General features: G+C 39.7%; 1 protein-coding gene and 1 non-coding gene across 2 annotated transcripts in view; one reads left to right on the top strand and one right to left on the bottom strand.

The window, feature by feature from the left end:
• The window catches only part of BLTP3A (bridge-like lipid transfer protein family member 3A), a 71,558-nt gene that overhangs the window by 28,218 nt on the left and 22,354 nt on the right, over positions 1–20,986 (top strand). Inside the window, exons 3-8 of the mRNA XM_047859405.1 lie at positions 8–46; positions 752–843; positions 14,317–14,506; positions 14,815–14,955; positions 15,386–15,556; positions 16,235–16,427. Coding sequence (XP_047715361.1) covers positions 8–46; positions 752–843; positions 14,317–14,506; positions 14,815–14,955; positions 15,386–15,556; positions 16,235–16,427 — 826 coding nt within the window. The remainder of the gene's footprint in view (positions 1–7; positions 47–751; positions 844–14,316; positions 14,507–14,814; positions 14,956–15,385; positions 15,557–16,234; positions 16,428–20,986) is intronic.
• Positions 4,706–4,838, bottom strand: LOC125166920 (small nucleolar RNA SNORA70). The gene has a single exon (XR_007152619.1). It is a non-coding gene; the product is annotated as a small nucleolar RNA SNORA70 (small nucleolar RNA).

Genomic DNA, 20,986 nt, shown 5'->3' on the forward strand with positions numbered 1-20,986 from the left:
CTTTCAGATCCAGTGGACAAAGTTGAAGACACATCCCATATGCTTGGTAATGGCTTTTCTTGATTGCAAGTAATCACATGGGGATGGCTGGGGTCAGGTTTTAAAAGATCTGAGAGAAGATGGGGAGGAGTCCTGATAGGCTATCTTTTTTGGGAGTGATGATTGCTCTTTCTGGCTTGTCAGCTTCTCTCTCAGACAGAGTGACTACTGTCTGGGCTTATTCTGGTATTGCTATGAGGTATAATGTTAGCATTGAGACACAAGACCCAGGAGTCCTGAGTTGCTTGTTTTGCTTTTTGTTTTTTATAACAACTTTGCTACCCAGGTTCTACTTTTACATTTCCTTTGGAATCCTGACAGAGGAGAAATGAGAAATGTAGTTGATGTTGACTATCGGGTGATTATCAACTGAAAGCCCTTCGTCAATGAAAGCCCTGATCCATGCATGCCTTTACTCAAAGAGTGGAATCTCCAGGAATAGTAATCTCTGTAACTTGGATTTATGTTTTAGTTTTCTGCTATGAGCTAATCCCATACTTGTCATGGAGTTCTGCTGCTAATGGACATGGAAGAGGGAAGATGAGGCCTGTCTTTGCATTTCAGTTTGTTCATTCATTCGACAGACATTTAATGTGTGCCCACTGTGGGCACAGCACTCAACTAGGCATTAGAGTATAGAGATGGGTAATCCGCAGCGTGTGCTGTGTGGGTTTTTGTGCAGATGCTTAGCTCTTTGTGGCTTTTATTTCAGTGTCTGGATAAGGTAGAGGTGGAGATGAAGACATGTGAGGAGCCTCGGCCCCCCAATGGACAGTCTCCCATTGCCCTCGCTTCAGGACAGAGGTTAGTTGCTAATGGCCCCATGATTTCCAATATATTAACTGTTCCATATCAACTTTTACTAAAAAACAAAAGCTTTTGGGGTGCCTGGTTAGCTCAGTTGGTTGAGTGTCTGACTCTTGGTTTTGGCTCAAGTCATGATCTCATGGTTAGTGAGTTCAAGCCCCCCGTTGGTCTCTGCGCTGATAGCAGAGACTCTCCCCCCCCTTTTTCCCTCCCCCTCTCTCTGCCCCTCCCCCGCTTTCTCACTCTCTCCCAAAAACAAATAAATAAACATTTAAAAAACAACCTTTTTGGGGCACCTGAGTGGTTCGGTTGGTTGAGCATCTGACTTCGGCTCAGGTCATTGATCTCACAGTTTGTGAGTTTGAGCCCCACATCGGGCTTGCTGCTGTCAACCTGTCAGCACAGAGCCCACTTTGGATCCCCTGTCCCCCTCTCTGTTCTCCTTCCCCACTTGAACTCTTCCAAAAAATAAATAAAGTCATTGCTGTACCTAAGGTCATCGAGGTTTTCTCTTATGCTGTCTTCCAGGAATTTTATATCAGTTTGTTTAAAATTTTTAAATTGTTTTTAAATTTATTTTTTAATTATATAAAATAAAAAGTTAAAGTTCCAAAGATAAAACCATAAAACAAAATATGTTATACGTATGTATGTTTGTGTTGTCCCCTTTCTTACATAAAATACTGCATACCATAAACACTTTCCACATTGTTTTTTCTTTTAAAAACATATCCTGGAGATCAGTCTATAGAAGTATATAGAGCAACGTTCCTTATTCCTTTTTTTTTTTTTTTTTTTAAGTAGGCTTTATGTCCAGTGTGGGGCTTGAATTCATGACCTGAGATCAAGAGTTGCATGTTCTGCCATCTGAGCCAGGCTGGCACCCCCCGCCCCCCCATTCCTTTTTGAATCTACAGAATACTCAAAATATTTTCAGGAGGCATCATAGTTTCTATAGCCTGTTCTCTATTGATAGATATTTGAATTATTTCTAGTTTTCTTGCTGTTACAAATAGTACAGCAATAAATGACCTTGTTCATGAGTCACTTAGTATTTTTCCAGCATATTTTAACTCTATTTTTTTAAAATTTATTTATTTATTTTGAGAGAGAGAGAGAGAGAGAGCCGGGGAGGGGCAGAGAGACAGAGGAAGAAAGAATTGCAGGCAAGCGCCATGCTGGCAGTGTGGAGCCCAACGCGGGGCTCAAACCCACAAACCATGAGATCATGACCTGAGCCTAAACCAAGAGCCGGAAGCTTAACTGACTGAGCCACCCAGGTGCCCCTTCCAACATATTTTAAAAACCATTTTATCGAAATATAATTCACATACCATAGAATTCATCCATTTGTAGTGTATAGTTCAATTGTTTTTAGAATTTACACCAGGTCGGGGCGCCTGGGTGGCGCAGTCGGTTAAGCGTCCGACTTCAGCCAGGTCACGATCTCGCGGTCCGTGAGTTCGAGCCCCGCGTCAGGCTCTGGGCTGATGGCTCAGAGCCTGGAGCCTGTTTCCGATTCTGTGTCTCCCTCTCTCTCTGCCCCTCCCCCGTTCATGCTCTGTCTCTCTCTGTCCCAAAAATAAATAAACGTTGAAAAAAAAATTTAAAAAAAAAAAAAAAAAAAAAAAAAAAAAAAAAAAAAGAATTTACACCAGGTTGTACAACTATAACCACAATCAATTTTAGAACATTTTAATCACCCAAACAACCCCATACTACCTATTAGCAGTCACTCCTCATTGTCCCTTGCCTTAGTCCTAGGTGACCATTAATCTACTTTCTGTATCTATTCTGATCATCATTCTGATCATCCTATAAATGGAATCATTTACTCTGTAGTCTCTTATAGCTGGCTTCTTTCACTTAGCATAATATTTTCAAGGTTTAGATGTATTTTAGCACTATCACTACTTTATTCCTTCTTGTGGGCAAATAATATTTTATTGTATGGATAGATATACCACATTTTATTTATCCATTCATCAGTTGAGGGACATTTGGGGTATTTCTCCCTTTTTTGCCAGCATATTTTGGGATAGATTCCTAGAAGTGGGACTCGTGGGTTAAAGGGAAAATGTATGTATAATTTTAATAGTAATTGCTGAATTACCTGCTATAAGGATATAATTTTATGTTCCCATCAGCATTGTGTACTAGTTCTTGTTTTTCCAGAGACTTGTCAATAGAGAATATTGTCAGGCTTTAGGATTTTTGCCTAATCTAATAGATGACACATGGTGTTTCAGTGTAGTTTTTTGGTAAATTATATTGAAGTGTACCATATTGAAGAACACAAATCATGTGTATATAATAGTTGAGTGATTCTTTACAAAGTTAACACATCAAGAAACAGACTACTAACTTCCAGAATCCTAGAAGTCTCCTGTGGCCTTTCTAGTTATATCCACCCCAAGGATCACTTTCATTGTGATTTGTAACACCATACATTAGTTTCCCTAGTTTTAAAGTTATGTAAATGTAACCGTATAGTATGTCATCATTTGTGTCTAGCTTCTTCAGCTCAACATGGTGTTTGTGAGAGCCATCCATATCATTACACATATTTGTAGTTCATCCATCCTCATTACTTACATCATTCCAATACATGCCACAGTCTGTCCAGTGCTGTTGTAAATGGACATTTGGTTTGTTTGTAGTTTCTGGCTATTAAGTGTACTGTTGCCATGTGGAACTATCTCCATCGTGACTGTGGTGGTCTGTATGCATTTGTGAAAACCCTAGAGCTGGGCACCACAAAGAATGAATTTTTCTGTATGAAAATTAAACATATGCAAGAAAAAAGCATAGTGCTCCTGTGAGTATTCTGGTACGTATCTCTTGGTGGACACATTTCTGTTTTATATATGTCCAACAGTAGAGCCGCAGGGTCATAGGTTGTGCGTGTGTGTGTTCTGCTTTAGTAGATACTGCTAGACAGTTTTCCAAAGTGCTTGTACCACTTTTCCTACTAGCAGTGCATAAGAGTTCCAGTTGCTAGCACTTAGTATTTTTTATCTTTTAATTTTAGCCATCTGATAGGTGTGTAATTGTATCACATTATGATTTTAATTTGCATTTTCTTGATGGTTGGTTTGTTGGAATTTTGAATATCTTGATTAATAAAATATTGATACAAGTATTTTTCCTAGTTATCTCTTAGGTTCTTTGTATTTTTCTTATTAATTTTTAGAAGTTCTTTATCCTAAAAACAAGTCCTTGGTTACATACATGTATTACAAATATCTTCTACTCTGTGGGTTCACGATGACTCTTTTTTTAGTCTTCTCTTTTTTTTTTTATTGAGGCATAACTGACATAATATTATATTAGTTTTAGGTGTACAACAAAATGATTTGATACTTGTATATATTGCAAAATGATCACAATAAGTCTAGTTAACATTTGTCACCATACTTTACTGCTGTCACTTTATTTTTAGACAGGAAGCAGGATTTATTGGTGGGCATGAATGGGAAGGGCAGTGCTGAGGTTCTTATGAGTGCAGAACCCACTCTTTGTCCAAGGGGCCATGATTAGGGATGTATTTGACCCCAGAGCCATCTGGGATGGGTCGCTTTTCAGCCACCATGTCTTCAAATTCGTCCACATTAAACTTAGTAAAGCCCCACTTGTTGGAAATGTGGACCTTCTGGCGGCCAGGGAACTTGAACTTGGCCCTACGTAGGGCTTCAGTCACATGCTCCTTGTTCTGCAACGTGGTACGGACGGATATGATGACTTGGCCAATGTGGACCCTGGCCACTGTGCCCTGGGGCTTTCCAAAGGCACCCTGCATACCTGTCTGGAGCCTAGATTGGAGAAAGCATGAGGCCAAACCTCAATGTCCACCAGAAAAAACTATCTCCAATGTCCCTTAGGGCAACCCGTACAATCAACAGGCTGCATACACTACTGAGGAGGCTGCTGTTTGCAGCCATTACACACTGGGCCCCATGGGGAAAGAGTATAGTCGGCTTAATTGGCTGCAGATACTGCTGTCCCTTTTACATTGCTTTATTATAATTATTGTAAATTGCCTTCTCTGCATTTCATGTCTTTTTAACAGTTTTTTAAATTGTGGTAAGAAACACATAATATAAAATTTACTATCTTAAACCATTAAAAATTTTTTTTAATGTTTATTTTTGAGAGAGAGAGAAAGAGTGTTACCAGGGGAGGGGCAGAGAGAGTGGGAGACACAGAATCCAAAGCAGGCTCTAGGCTCTGAGCTGTCAGCACAGAGCCTAACGTGGGGCTCAAACTCACTAACTGTGAGATCATGACCTGAGCCAGTCGGATGCTTAACCGACTGAGCCATCCAGGTGCTCCTTAACCATTTTTATTTATTTATTTTGAGAGAGGGAGAGAGGTAGAGAAGGTGAACAGGGGAGGGGCGGAGAGGGAGAGGGAGAGGGAGAGGGAGAGGGAGAGGGAGAGAGAGAGAGAGAGAGAGAGAGAGAGAGAGAGAGAGAGAATCGCAGGTAGGCTCCATGCTGCCAGCGCAGAGCCTGATGTAGGACTCAATTTCATGAACCACGAGATCATGACCTGAGCTCAAGTCAAGAGTCGGACGCTTAACCGACTGAGGCACCCAGGCGCCACACCATCTTAACCATTTTTAGGTGTACAGTTCAGTACTGTTAACTATATTTGCATCCTACAACAAATCTCTATAACTTTTTCATCTTGCAGAACTGGAACTCCGTATCCATTTGTATTGGTTTGCTATGACTGCCATAACATAATACCACAGACTGGGTGCCTAAATAGTTGAAATTTATTCTCTCACAGTTCTGGAGGTTTTAAGTCCATTATCAAGGTATCAGCAGGTCCTGAGGCCTCTCTCCTTGGCTTGCAGACTCCTGACTTGTCACCGTTTCCTCACATGGCCTTTACTCTGTACCTGCTCATCCCTGGTCTCTTCCTTTTTTCCTTTTTAACTGAAGTATAGTTGATATACAATGTTATATTGGTTTCAGGTGTACAACATAGTGATTTGACAGTTCTGTACATTATATAGTGCTCACCATGATAAATGTAGTTACCATTTGACCATACATTTGACCATAATATTATTACAATGTTATTGACTATATTCCCTATGCTGTATTTTTCATCCTAGTGACTATTTTATTACTTGAGGTATGTACCTCTTAATCCCCTCACCTGTTTGCCCACTCCTCCAACCCCTCCTCTCTGGCTACCACCAGTTTGTTCTCTGTATTTATGAGTTTGTTTTGTTTGTTCTTTTGTTTGTTTTTTAGATTCCACATAGTAAGTGAAGTCATGATATTTTTCTTTGTCTGACTTGTTTTACTTTGACTTGTTTTACTTAGCATAATACCTTCTAGGTTCATTCATGTTGTCATAGATGGCAAGATTTAATTACTTTTCATGGCTAAGTAATATTTCACTGTGTGTGCATATATACATATATGTATATATATACATATATATTATATGTCACATATTCTTTATCCATTTACCTATTGATGGACAATTGGGTTGCTTCTGTATCTTGGCTATTGTAAATAATGCTGAAATAAACATAGGGGTACAGATATTTTCTTGAATTAATGTTTTAATTTTCCTCAGGTAAATATCCAGAAGTAGAATTACTAGATTGTATGATACTCCTATTTCTATTTTTATTTTTTCCTTTTCAAATTTTTATTTAAATTCTAGTTAGTTAATATTCTAGCACAACATTGGATTCAGAAGTAGAATTCAGTAATTCATCACTTACATACAACAGCCAGTGCTCATCATAACAAGTGCCCTCCTTAATACCCATCGCCCATCTGGCCCATCCCCCACCCACCTCCCTCCATCAACCCTCAGTTTGTTCTCTATCCTTAAGAGTCTCTTATAGGGCACCTGGGTGGCTCAGTTGGTTAAGTGTCCGACTTCGGCTCAAGTCATGATCTCACGGCTCGTGAGTTTGAGCACTGCATCAGCGTGAGTTCAAGCCCCGCATCAGCATCAGACTCTATGCTGACAGTGCGGAGCCTGAAGCCTGCTTCAGATTCTGCTTCCCTCTCTGTCTCTTCCCCTCCCTCACTCATGCTCTGTCTCTCTCTCAAAAAAAAAAAAAAAAAAAAAGAGTCTCTTATAGTTTGTTTCCCTCTCTCTTCTTTCCCTCTCCCATATTTTCATATGTTTTGTTTTTTAAATTCCACATATGAATGAAATCATACAGTATTTGTCTTTCTCTGATTATTTCGCTTAGCATAATACATTATAGCTCCATCCATGTTGTTGCAAATGGTAAGATTTCACTCTTTTTGATGGCTAATATTCGTGTGTGTGTGTGTGTGTGTGTGTGTTTGTGTGTGTGTGTACATACCACATATATACACACATACATACATACCACATCTTCCTTATCCATTCATCAGTCAGTGGACATTTGGTCTCTCACCATAGTTTGGCTATTGTTGATAATGCTGCTATAAACATCGGGGTGCATGTACTCCTTCAAATCTGAATTTTTGTATCTTTTAAGTAAATACCTGGTAGTGCAATTGCTGTGTCATAGGGTTGTTCTATTTTTAACTTTTTGAGGAACCTCCATACTCTTTTCCAGAGTAGCTGCACCAGTTTGCATTCCCATCAACAGTGCAAGAGGGTTCTCCTTTCCCTGCACGCTCACCAACATGTGTTGTTCCTTGTGTTAATTTTAGCCATTCTGACAGGTGTGAGGTGATATCTCATCATGGTTTTGATTTGTATTTCCCCAATGATGAGTGATGTTGAGTATATTTCCGTGTGTCTGTTAGCCATCTGGATGTCTTCTTTGGAAAAATATCTATTCATGTCTTTTGCCTATTTCTTGATTAGGTTATTTGGGTTTGATAAGTTCTTTATAGATTTTGGATACTAACCCCTTATCAGATATGTCATTTGCAAATATCCTATTCCATAGGTGGCATTTTAGTTTTTATGATTGTTTCCTTCTCTGTGTAGAAGCTTTTTATCTTGATGAGGTCCCAATAGTTCATTTTTGCTTTTGTTTCCCTTGCCTCCGGTGACGTGTTTAATAAGTTGTTCCAGCCGAGCTCAAAGAGGTTGTTGCCTGTTTTCTCCTCTAGGATTTTGATGGTTTCCTGTTTCACATTTAGGTCTTTCATCCGTTTTGAATGTATTTTTGTGTATGGTGTAAGAAAGTGGTCCAGGTTCATTTTTCTACATGTTGCTGTCCAGTTTTCCCAACATCATTTGTTGAAGAGACTGCCTTTTTTCCATTGGGTATTCTTTCCTGCTTTGTTGAAGATGAGTTGACCATATAGTTGTGGATCCATTTCTGGGCTTTCTATCCTGTTCCATTGATCTATATGTCAGTTTTTGTGCCAGTACCATACTGTCTTGATGACTACACCTTTATAATATAGCTTGAAATCCAGAATTGTGATGCTTCCAGCTTTTTTTTTTTCATGTATTTATTTTTGAGAGAGAGAGAGGAGAGAGAGAGAATCCCAAGCAGGCTCTGTACTCTCTCAGTGTGGAGCTGCACTTGGGGCTCAGTCTCCTGAACCGTGAGATCATGACCTTAGCGGAAATCAAGAGTTGGATGCTTAACCAGCTGAACCACCCAGGCACCCCTCCAGCTTTGCTTTTCTTTTTTAGGATTCCTTTGCTATTTGGGGTCTTTTGTGGTATTCCATATAAATTTTAGGATTATTCATTCTAGCTCTGTGAAAAATGCTGGAGGTATTTTGATAGGGATTGCATCAAATGTGTATATTGCTTTGGGTAGTATATACATTTTAACGGTGTGTGTTCTTCCAATCCATGAGCATGGAATGTTTTTCCATTTCTTTGTGTCCTCTTCAGTTTCTTTGATAAATGTTCTATAGTTTTCAGAGTACAGATCTTTTAAACTCTTTTTTAAGGTTTATTCCTAGTTATTTTATGGGTTTTGGTGCGATTGTAAATGGGGTCAATTCCTTGATTTCTTTTTCTGCTGCTTCATCATTGGTGTATAGAAATGCCAGGTTTCTGTACATTGACTTTATATCCTGCAACTCTGCTGAATTCATGTATTAGTTCTACTTCTTCTTTGCTGATTTGGATGCTTTTTTTTCTCTTTTTGTTGTCTAATTGCTGAGGCTGAGACCTCTTGTACTATGTTAAATAACTATGGTGAGGGTGGACATCCCTGTCATGTTTCTGACCTTAGGAGAAAAGTTCTCGGTTTTTCCCAGTTGAGGATGGTATTAGCTGTGGGTCTTTCGTACATGGCCTTTACAATGTTGAGGTATGTTCCATCTCATACTTTGTTGAGGGTTTTTATCAAGAATGGATGCTGTATTTTGTCAAATGCTTTTTCTGCATCCATTGAGAGGATGGTATGGTTCTTACCCTTTCTTTTATTAATGTGGTATAGCACGTCAGTTGATCTACAAATATTGTACCACCCCTGCAGCCCAGGGATAGATCCCATTTGATTGTGGTGAATAATTATTTAATGTACTATTAGATTCAATTTGCTAGTATCTTGTTGAGAATTTTTGCATCCATGTTCAGCAGGGATATTGGCCTATAAGTCTCCTTTTTGTGGGGTCTTTGTCTGGTTTTGAAATCAAGGTAATGCTGGCCTCATAGAATGAGTTTGAAAGTTTTCCTTTTATTTCTATTTTTTGGAATGGTTTGAGAAGAATAGGTATTAACTCTTCTTTAAATGTTTGGTAGAAATTCCCTGGGAAGCTCTCTGGACCTGGACTTTCATTTGTTGGGGTATTTTTGATTACTGATTCCGCTTCTTTGCCTGTTCAAATTTTCTTTCTTTCTGTTTCAGAAAACAGGTAGTGTGTGAGTTTCTAGGAATTTGTACATTTCTTCCAGGTTTCCCAGTTTGTTGGCATATTCTTTGTCATAATATTCTCTAATAATTGTTTATATTTCTGTGGTGTTGGTTTTGATCTCTCCTCCCTAATCAGTGATTTTATTTATTTGTGTCCTTTCTCTTTTCTTTTTGAGAAGTTTAGCTAGGGGTTTATCAATTTTAATTCTTTCAAAGAACCAGCGCTTAGTTTCTTGATCTGTTCTGTTTATTTTTGTTGTTGTTGTTTGCTTGTTCCTATATCATTTATTTCTGCTATAATTTATTATTTCCCTTCTGCTGATGTTAGGCTTTATTTATTATTCCTTTTCTAGCTCTTTTAGGTGTAAGGTTGGGTTGTGTATTTGAGACTTTTCTTGCTGCTTGAGATTGATACTTCTACTTTTAGTTTTTTTGAGGAGCCTCCATACTGTTTTCCACAGGGGCTGCACCAAATTGCCATTCCCACCGACAGTGCACAAAGGTTCCCTTTTCTCCACATCTTTGGCAAAATTCCTTGTTTCTTGTTATTTTGATACTAACCATTCTGACAGATGTGAGGTGATATCTCATTGTCGGTTTTGATTTGCATTTCCCTGATGATGAGTGATGTTGAACATCACTATCACTTTTTTTTTTTTTTTTTTTTAGAGAGAGAGAGAGAGAGAGAGAGAGCATGAGCCAGGGAGAGGGGCAGAAAGAGGGAGGGAGAATCCTAAGCAGCCTCCCTGCTCAGTGCAGAGCCCAGTTTGGGGCACGATCCCATGATCTTGGGATCATGGCCTGAGCCAAACTCAAGAGTCAGACGCTCAACCAACAGGTGCCCCACAATATCAACCTTAATGTTGTTTTTTTGTTGAACAGAAATTATTAATTCTAATGTAGTCCAGTATCAATTTTTCCCTTTTTGTGTCTTTTTAAGGGCTCTTTACCTGTCCTACGGCTTGAAGATATTCCTTGCTTTCTTCTAAAACTTTTATTGTTTGACCTTTAAACTGATTATTTTTTTTTGTTTGATGTATGATAGGGGTCAGTATTATTTTTTCTCTGTTGATATCTTCAAATTGACAGTGCATTGTTATTGAAAGACCATCTTTTCCCTACTGCACTCTCACCTCTGTTATAAATTAAGGGTCTCTCATTATAGTTTTGATTTATGAATGAAGTTGAATTACTCAATGTTTTTTTTATTTTTAAAAATTCACATCCAAATTAGTTAGCATATAGTGCAAAATGATTTCAAGAGTAGATTCCTTAGTGCCCCTTACCCATTTAGCCCATCCCCCCTCCCACAACCCCTCCAGTAGCCCTCTGTTTGTTCTCCATATTTAAGTCTCTTATGTTTTGCCCCCCTCCCTGTTTTTATATTATTTTTGTTTCTCTTGCCTTATGTTCATCTGTTGTGTGTCTTAAAGTCCTCATATGAGTGAGGTCATATGATTTTTGTCTTTCTCTGATTAATTTCACTTAGCATAATACCCTCCAGTTCCATCCATGTAGTTGCAAATGGCAAGATTTCATTCTTTTTTCATTGCTGAGTAATACTCCATTGTATATGTGTGTGTGTGTGTGTGTATATATATATATATATATATATATATATATATATATATACCACATCATCTTTATCCATTCATCCATTGATGGACATTTGGGCTCTTTGGGTTATTGTTGATAGTGCTGCTATAAACATTGGGGTGCATATGTCCCTTTGAAACAGCACACCTGTATCCCTTGGATAAATACCTAGTATGCAATTGATGGGTTATAGGGTACTTTTATTTTTAATTTTTTGAGGGCCCTCCATACTGTTTTCCAGAGTGGCTGCATCAGCTTGCATTCCCACCAATAATGCAAAAGAGATGCTCTTTCTCCACATCCTCACCAACATCTGTTGTTGCTTGAGTTTTCATTATAAGAGATAAAAGGAAGGCCTAGAAGTTATTATAGGCATAAGGTGGTATCTCATTGTGGTCTTGATTTCTATTTCCCTGATGATGAGTGATGTTGAGCATTTTTTCATGTGTCGGTTGGCCATCTGGATGTCTTCTTTGGAGATGTGTCTATTCATGTCTTTTGCCCATTTCTTCACTGGATTATTTGTTTTTTGGGTGTTGAGTTTGGTAAGTTCTTTATAGATCTTGGATACTAAACCTTTATCTGATATGTTGTTTGCAAATATCTTCTCCCATTCTGTCGGTGGCCTTTTAGTTTTGCTGATTGTTTCCTTCATTGTGCAGAAGCTTTTTATTTTGATGAGGTCCCAGTAGTTCATTTTTGCTTTTGTTTCCCTTGCCTCCAGAGACGTGTTGAGTAAGAAGTTGCTGCGGGCAAGATCACAGAGGTTTTTGCCTGCTTTCTCCTGGAAGATTTTGATGGCTTCCTGTCTTACATTTAGGTTTTTCATTCATTTTGAGTTTATTTTTGTGTATGGTGCAAGAAAGTGGTTCCAGGTTCATTCTTCTGCATGTTGCTGTCCAGTTTTCTCAGCACCACTTGCTGAAGAGACTGTCTTTATTCCATTGGATAGTCTTTCCTGCTTTGTCAAAGATTAGTTGCCATACGCTTGTGCATCCATTTCTGGGTTCTCTATTCTGTTCCATTGATCTGAGTGTCTGTTCTTTTTTTTTTTTTTATTTTTTATTTATTTATTTATTTTTTTTCAACATTTATTTATTTTTGGGACAGAGAGAGACAGAGCATGAACGGGGGAGGGGCAGAGAGAGAGGGAGACACAGAATCGGAAACAGGCTCCAGGCTCTGAGCCATCAGCCCAGAGCCTGATGCGGGGCTCCAACTCACGGGCCGCGAGATCGTGACCTGGCTGAAGTCTCGGACGCTTAACCGACTGCGCCACCCAGGCGCCCCGATCTGAGTGTCTGTTCTTGTGCCAGTACCATACTGTCTTGATGATTACAGCTTTGTAGTATAGCTTGAAGTCCGGGATTGTGATGCCTCCTGCTTTGGTTTTCTTTTTTCAAGATTGCTTTGGCTATTCAGGGTCTTTTCTGTTTCCATACAAATTTTAGTATTGTTTGTTCTAGCTCTGTGAGGAATGCTGGAGGTATTTCGATAGGGATTGCATTAAATATGTAGAGTGCTTTGGGTAGTATCAACATTTTAACAATATTTTGTTCCTCCTATCCAGGAGCATGGAATCTTTTTCCATTTTTTTGTGTCTTTTTCAATTTCTTTCGTAAGCTTTCTATAGTTTTCAGTGTATAGATTTTTCACCTCTTTGGTTAAATTTATTCCTAGGTATTTTATGGGTTTTGGTGCAATTGTAAATGGGATCGATTCCTTGATTTCTCTTTCTGTTACTTCACTGTTGGTGAATAGGAATGCAACCAATTTCTGTGTGTTGATTTTATATCCTGCAACTTTGCTGGATTCATGAATCAGTTCTAGCAGTTTTTTGGTGGACTCTTTTGGGTTTTCCATATAGAGTATCATGCCATCTGCAAAGAGTGAAAGTTTGACCTCCTCCTGGCCAAATTGGATGCCTTTTATTTCTTTGTGTTGTCTGACTGCAGAAGCTAAGATTTCCAATACTATGTTGAATAACAGTGGTAAGAGTAGACATCCCTGTCTTGTCCCTGACCTTAGGGGGAAAGCTCTCAGTTTTTCCCCATTGAGGATGATAAAATTACTTATAATGTTTAATGTTTAATATCATTTGCACTTATTTCTCTGTGAAATGTCCATACTCTGACCCATTTTTATTGGCCTGTCAGCCTTTTTCTTTTCAGTTTCTTGAAGCCCCTTATATATTAGAGATGTTAGCCCTTTGTGATATAAATTGAAAAAAAATATTTTTCAAGTTTATAATCTCTAGGCCTTCCTTTTATCTCTTGTAATGAAAACTGATTTCATTTACATGTCAAGAGTGTGTGTGTTTTCTACATCCAGAAGGACTGTAAGATTGCCTTCATCCCTCTCTTTGCCATTTCACTGTGGAAGTACATCTAGCTGTGCTCTTTGGATTATATTTGGCAGGGTAGAGTTGGGATTGCTCTTGACCTCTTGTTCATATGACAGAGTCTGCTGGGCCTTTGAATATTTTATAGAAACCTAGTGTTTTCTTTCCATAGTTATACCTCCCCTCACACACAGCATTCAAATTCATGTAGTTTGTAGGCTATAAAAATATTTTCACATTTATTCTTTCTAACAGAATGGAGTTTATTTCCAGGTCCACTCTTTTTCTTTTATTTCACTCCTCAAAAAATCTCATTAAAAACGTACTGCATCATATAAAAGTTTCAAAATTTAAAAGCTATAAGTATAGGGGCACCTGGGTGGCTCAGTCGGTTAAGTGTCCAACTCCTGGTTTCAGCTCAGGTCATGATCTCACAGTTTCGTGAGTTCAAGCCCTGAGCCGGGCTCTGCACTGACAGTACACAGCCTGCTTGGGATTCTCTCTTTCCCTCTCTTTCTGCCCCTCCCCCCACTCACACTGTCTCTGCCTCTCTCAAATTTATACATATATATATATATATATGAAAAGAGAAATAAAGAAAGAAACCATCCACAGTTCTAGCACCCAAAGAGAGACACTGTTAATAATCTTGTCTGATGTCTTCCAGCACAGAGTGTGCACAGACTCTCACATGATTCTGAACATTGGTCTGCCTCATTTGTTGTAGTGAGTATGGCTTTGCCGAGAAGGTGGTGGAGGGAATGTTCATCATCGTCAATTCCATCACCATCAAGATTCACTCCAAGGCCTTCCACGCTTCTTTTGAATTGTGGCAGCTCCAGGGCTACAGTGTCAACCCCAACTGGCAGCAGAGTGACCTCCGCCTCACCCGCATCACTGACCCCCGCCGAGGAGAGGTGACAACCCTAGTATTGCAAGAGAAGAGAATGGGGAGATCCAGAATAGGACTTCTTCTTAAAGGATACTGTTCCTGCTTTGGGGATTTCCTCAGATATTGCCCTTATTCCTGTGAACCCAAGAAGCCCTTCTGTCCAGTGTTACTGCTGCATCCTTTCCTCACTTAGGGATCTCTGCATTCTATTGGTGGGATCCCAACCGAGAATGATGGGGGTTTCTGCTTTGCCAGTCTTTTCCCCCTTGGACTTCCTGCCTCTTGGTTAATTTCATCCACAGAATTAAGGGAGTTTACTCTCTCTCCTTCCAGGTTTTAACATTTAAGGAAATAACTTGGCAAACACTTCGAATTGAGGCAGATGCTACCGACAATGGTGATCAGGATCCAGTCACCACTCCATTGAGGCTTATTACCAACCAAGGCAGGATCCAAATAGCCCTCAAAAGAAGAGTGAGTATATTTTCTGCCCTCATGAAAACTTCCATCTTTTATTCTCCTACACATCCTGGGAGTTGGTATTCTCTCTTGGAATGTTACTGGCTCTAGGAATGACAATTGAAAAGGACAGGCCTGTAATTTAGTGTTGCACAGAACATTTCTGTGAACATTTCCACCTCCTTGTCATCTGTATTTTGGAAACCACAGTTTTTACCCATATACAGGGACATGGACCTAGACACCTAGCAGTTCACTTTTCCTGCTTCTTGTTAATTGCAGAAAACATCAGTAGCTTTGTAAGAAATGGACTCTCCACAGTGGTTGTTGCTTTCCTTTCATGTTCTGGGGATTAAAAGCCATTTCTGAAATTAACTGGGCAAGAGTCACTTTGAGTTGGAATAATACAAGATGTTGAACTTCATGTTCTGTGTGGCTCCTTCAGACCAAAGATTGCAATGTGGTAGCCTCCAAGCTGATGTTCCTGTTGGATGATCTGCTCTGGGTGCTGACTGACTCACAGCTCAAGGCTATGATGAAGTATGCGGAGTCGCTGAGTGAGGCCATGGAGAAGTCAGCCCAGCAGAGGAAGAGCCTGGCCCCTGAACCTGTACAGGTTAGAGGCGTGGGGCTAGGGAGATGGTAGGCCAGACCTAATTCATATCAACATAGGTAGAGTCTAGACTTTATTAGGCTTATTTGGAGCATTTTTCATTTACTTCTAGATGTGCATAGGTTTTGTTTGTGTGTCTGATTTATTTATTTATTCTGTTCATTGGGTGCCTCCAGTGTGTTAGCTTATTACATAGTGCTGGCCACTGGAAAGGGAGAGTATAATAAACTTCTTGTTTTTGTCCTTGGAGCTTTCACTGTCTTAAAATACTTACTGTCAACAAGCTATTACAACATGATGTGTATAAAGGTAGACACTGTGCCATGAGAGCACAAAGAAGAGGCATCTAACGACACAGACTGAAAGGGGTCATTTAAGAAAGACTTCCTGTAGGAGGTGTTTTGGCATCAGTGAGCTAAGTCCTGGGGGGGTCAAAGCTTGGGGGGGAATTCAAACTCAGAACAGAATTCTGACTATTACTACACTAATTATAATTAGGCTTTTTGCAGTTTGGGTTATTTAGGTGGGACAGACCTACGTGAGCTACCAGGTGAACACTTATGAAAGGGAAGAGTCATCTTGCTAAAATGTGGTTTTCTTCAGACTGAAATAAAGCTTAAGAAAGCCTGTGAGGAGGCTGCCTGGGTTTGGACTTCTTATTTTTGTCTCTGTCACATATAGATCACTCCACCTGCTCCCAGTGCCCAGCAGTCCTGGGCCCAGGCGTTTGGTGCCAGCCAAGGCAGCAGCAACAGCAGCAGCAGCCGCCTCAGCCAGTACTTTGAGAAATTTGATGTGAAAGAGTCCTCCTACCATCTGCTCATCTCCCGCCTGGACCTGCACATTTGTGACGATAGCCAGTCTCGGGAGCCAGGTACCCTGTTTGGCCTGAGCCTGGGCTGGGTGGTCCATCACTGCCTTCAACTCTGGACAAAGCTTCGGGATGGAAGGCTCTTTTCAAGATGCCATGGAGTACTTTGGTTGGCTTCCCTTAATCAGGGCATTCCTTGAGCCTCAGCCTCTGTGGCATCTCTGTTTTTGTTGGTCTGAGGTAGTACTCTTTAGCCTTAAGGCAGCAGGACCACCTGCAGTACTTAATAAAATACAGGTGCCATGCTATTCCTAGACCTCCCTAAGTCAGAATCTTCAAGGGTAGAGCTCAAGCATTGTATACTTTCTTTTCTCCCCAGTGTACCTTGGCCAATGCTGACCACTGATAGAAGCTATTAGGAAAGAAAATTCAAGTATAGGAAACCCCAGAATTTTCAGATTTTTGAGTCAATTTAAATAATTTTTATGTGTAAATGCCCTCTTCCCAAGCAGAGAGGTTATGTTGTATTCTTGTCATGCTTTTACATTCATTAAGGCCATTGGTATTACATACACATACATGTTTTATTCAAAATGAAAAAGGAATTGACTCATTTTGTCTTCATGAGTCTTGGGGAAATCACTTAGCCTCTTGCTTAACCTCTTTGAGTTTCATCATTTGTGAACTTGAGTTAAATCATATCTTACTCGTTTGCCTCATTGGTTGTTGTCAGGCTCAAATGAAATAATATACTGAATTGGAAGACCTTAATTATAGGCACATGCTCAGTATTATTATTCCTTTGCTGCCTCTTCTTTTAATACTCTGTCTGTATTTCCTTTATACTCCCCTTTGCACCAGCTCTTGGCTTTAGATGCTCTCATATGGTAGATTTTTCTTGTGCTGCTGTATCCTTTCTGAAGGTTAATGTCTGCCTCTTTAATGACCCCTAGACTCCGTTTCCTTGGGGGAACTTACCTTTTCTTCCTGGGGCACCAAGCAGCATTATCTTTCTTGCTTTGCTGTTCTGTGGTGTTGAAGTGACTTCAGTCCCTGTCTACTCCCACTCTGAGAGAGCTGAGAGGAGCAGTGACAACATAAAGATTGCTTTTGCGACCACAAGAAATAAATTGCTCACTGGTTAGCCACCCACTTATTTTGGAAGTTCTTTGCTAAAACGATTATTGTTTTGTTTGGTTGTTTCTTCCAAGCGTTACTATAAAGGCTTTGGGTTTTTTCCTCTTGTTTTGTCTTGGATCTTTTCATAGGTCTTTATTAAGAGTGTATTATTGAGAATTTGACCCTTTTGCTTGATGAGTATTTAGCACTGTCGTCTTCATGGGACAAGGTCCCATAACCCACACTAAAATGTAAATGACTACCCTCCCTTGCAGTCCCTATTTGTTTGTTTGTTTGTTTGTTTGTTTGTTTATTTATTTATTTAGCTAGCTAAATTAATATATTTGCTGGAATTTAAGAACTTTTTGTATGAGATAGTTTTAGATAGGGAGAAAACTTCCAACCTGCCATACCTAGGTGTGATGTATGACTCTGTAAAGGAATAAGGAACAGTTCTTGTGAATTTGACTCTTCTCCTGGGATCTGGGGAGAAAAGGGAAGGGAGAACTAGGTGGCACAGAAAGCATTCTAAAGTTCTCTGGAATTGTTCTGTCTAATATGCAGCCACATATGACTACTGTTGGCTGATCCAAATTGAGATTGGTTGCAAGTGTAATTTCCACATGGGATTTTGAAGATGTAGTAGAATAAAAGAGTATAGAATACCTTGATAATTATTTTCATATTGGTTATATGTTGAGATGATAATATATTGATTATATTGGTTTAAGTTGTATGTATTGTTAAAATTAATTTCACCTTTTTAAAAAACTGTTTTCCATGTGGCTACTAGAAAATTTAAAATTATTTTTATGGCTCATGTTATATTTCTGTTGGATAGCATTGTTTTCAAACTCTCTGTCTAGTATGGTAGTCAATAGCCACGTGTGTCTGTTAAAATTAAAATAAAATAAAATGAAAAAATCAGCCCCTAATTTGCACCACCCACATTTTAAGTACTCAGTGTAATCTATAGACCATAGAAGATATTCATCATCACAGAAAATTCTTTTGGACAGTGCTGCTCTAGAGGCTCCTTGCTACATCTACCTTCTTTTCTTATTAAGGGACATGATAGCCTGGGATGTTGGGCCCTTGAGTAACACACTTACCTATTCCGTGGCATTAGAGGTGAAATTATTGGAAACTGGGTGGGTCCTTGGGGACACCTTGGCTTGAGGTGGGGCAGCACTATCTCTTAAAATTCAGAAAAGCAGGGCACCTGAGTGGCTCAGTTGGTTGAGAGTCCAACTTCAGCCCAGGTCATGATCTCACAGTTCATGGGTTTGAGCCCCACATCAGGCTCTCTGCTGACAGCTCAGAGCCTGAAGCCTGCTTCAGATTCTGTGTCTCCCTCTCTCTCTGCCCCTCCCCCACTCCACTCTGTCTCTCTCTCTCTCTCTCTCTCTCTCTCTCTCTCTCTCTCAAAATAAATAAACATTAAAAAAAATTCAGAGAAGAGGTTAGTGGTTGATGGAGAAAAGAGTGTCACCGCTTTTTATTTTATTTTATTTTATTTTATTTTATTTTATTTTATTTTATTTTATTTTATTTTTATTTTGGGGAGAGCACAAGCAGGGGAGGGGTAGAGAGAGAGGAACAGAGGATCTGAAGTGGGCTATGCGCTGACAGGCTGGCAGCAGTGAGCCCAGTGTGGGGCTTGAACTCATGAGCCATGAGATTATGACCTGAGCTGAAATAGGAAGCTCAGTTGACTGAGCCACCCAGGCACTCCTTACTTGCTTCTTTTTAACTCTTTTTCGTCTGGATGAGGCCTGTGAGCCAAAAACTTTCTTTCTTTATCTCTCTTAAGGCCAAGCTTTCCTCATCCCACAGCTCATTGGAGAACTTGAGTCATTTATGGACACTATTTACCATTTATGTCTCATATCTGATTATGTATTTATAATTAAATATGTTGGTGACTGCTAATTATATTTGATTTTGATTTCAATTCTAGACCCTATTTTAATATGCTCAGTCTATGTAGTTTATTGTTCTTTTAGGTCTGAATAACTCCATTGGAGGGAGCATTGCCATGAAACCCTCTCCCTCCAGTGCCTTGGGCATGCATTTTTAACAGGGATGGTATCACCCAGCAGCAGATGAAAATTGACTCTTTCCTTTTAAGCAGCTTTATTGAGATCTAATTCACATACCATACAATTTGCCCATTTAGAATATACAACTTAGGGGGTTTTAGTGTATTTATAGGGTTGTATAATCATCATCACTACAGTCTAATTGTAGAACATTTTTGTCCTCCCTGAAAGAAATCATGTACCCATTAGCTGTCTCTTCCCATTTTGCAACTCTAAGCAACCACTGATGTACTTTCTGTCTTGATTTTTGCCTATTCTAGACATTAAAAATTGGTTCCTTGGTGAAGTGTGGGGGTGAAAAAAAATTTTTAGCTATAACACTGGTTTGTACCCTTCTAAAGCTTAATCCCTACATGACAAAACTCTAGTCCTTGGTATTTAATTACTTTCTTTGGGTTTTCTTGGATATCACATGAGGAGCACTGACACTGAGTTCATGGAAGATACACAAAATATGGAAGATCACTGCTAAAAACTATGGTGAATAGATGGCTGTGATTAGAGGTCTTTCTCCCAACTGATTGCTTAATCTCAAAGTCATATGATAAGAGGTGGCCCGCACATGCCGGTTGGCTGACTTGTCAGTGTTGTTTCTGTTTGAGCCTTAGTGCTTTTGTGGTTTGAACTTTAAGAATTAAATAGGGGCGCCTGGGTGGCTTAGTCGGTTAAGTGACCGACTTCAGCTCAGGTCATGATCTCACAGTTCATGGGTTTGAGTCCTGCATGGGGCTCTGTGCTGACGGCTTGGAGCCTGGAGCCTGCTTCAGATTCTGTGTCTCCCTCTCTTTCTGCCCCTCCCCAACTCGCTCTCTGTCTCTTTCTCTCAAAAATTAACAAAAAAACGTTAAAAAAGGAATTAAATAAAAAGTCTATATTTTAAAATTATTATTATTTTAAATATTTATTTATTTATTTAACGTTTATTTATTTTTGAGACAGAAAGAGACAGAGCATGAACAGGGGAGGGTCAGAGAGAGGGAGACACAGAATCCGAAACAGGCTCCAGGCCCTGAGCTGTCAGCACAGAGCCCGACGCCGGGCTCGAACTCAGGGACCGCGAGATCATGACCTGAGCTGAAGTCGGCCGCTTAACCGACTGAGCCACCCAGATGCCCCTTATATTTATTTATTTTTGAGGAGAGAGAGAGATAGAGAGCAAGCAGGGAGGGACAGAGAGAAGGAGAGAGAGAATCCCAAGTAGGCACCATGCTGTCAGCACAGAGCCTGATGCGGGACTCAAACCCACGAACTGTGAGATCATGCATGACCTGAGCCGAAATCAACTGACTGAGCCACCCATACACCCCTATATTTTATTATTTAATTCTGCAGGTTATTCAGCAAATCATGAATTAAGTGCTGAAAAGAAAAAATATTGACTCAGTCTGAATGAATACTTAG

Source organism: Prionailurus viverrinus, chromosome B2 (assembly GCF_022837055.1).
Source record: "Prionailurus viverrinus isolate Anna chromosome B2, UM_Priviv_1.0, whole genome shotgun sequence".
In the NCBI taxonomy this organism is placed as follows: domain Eukaryota; kingdom Metazoa; phylum Chordata; class Mammalia; order Carnivora; family Felidae; genus Prionailurus; species Prionailurus viverrinus.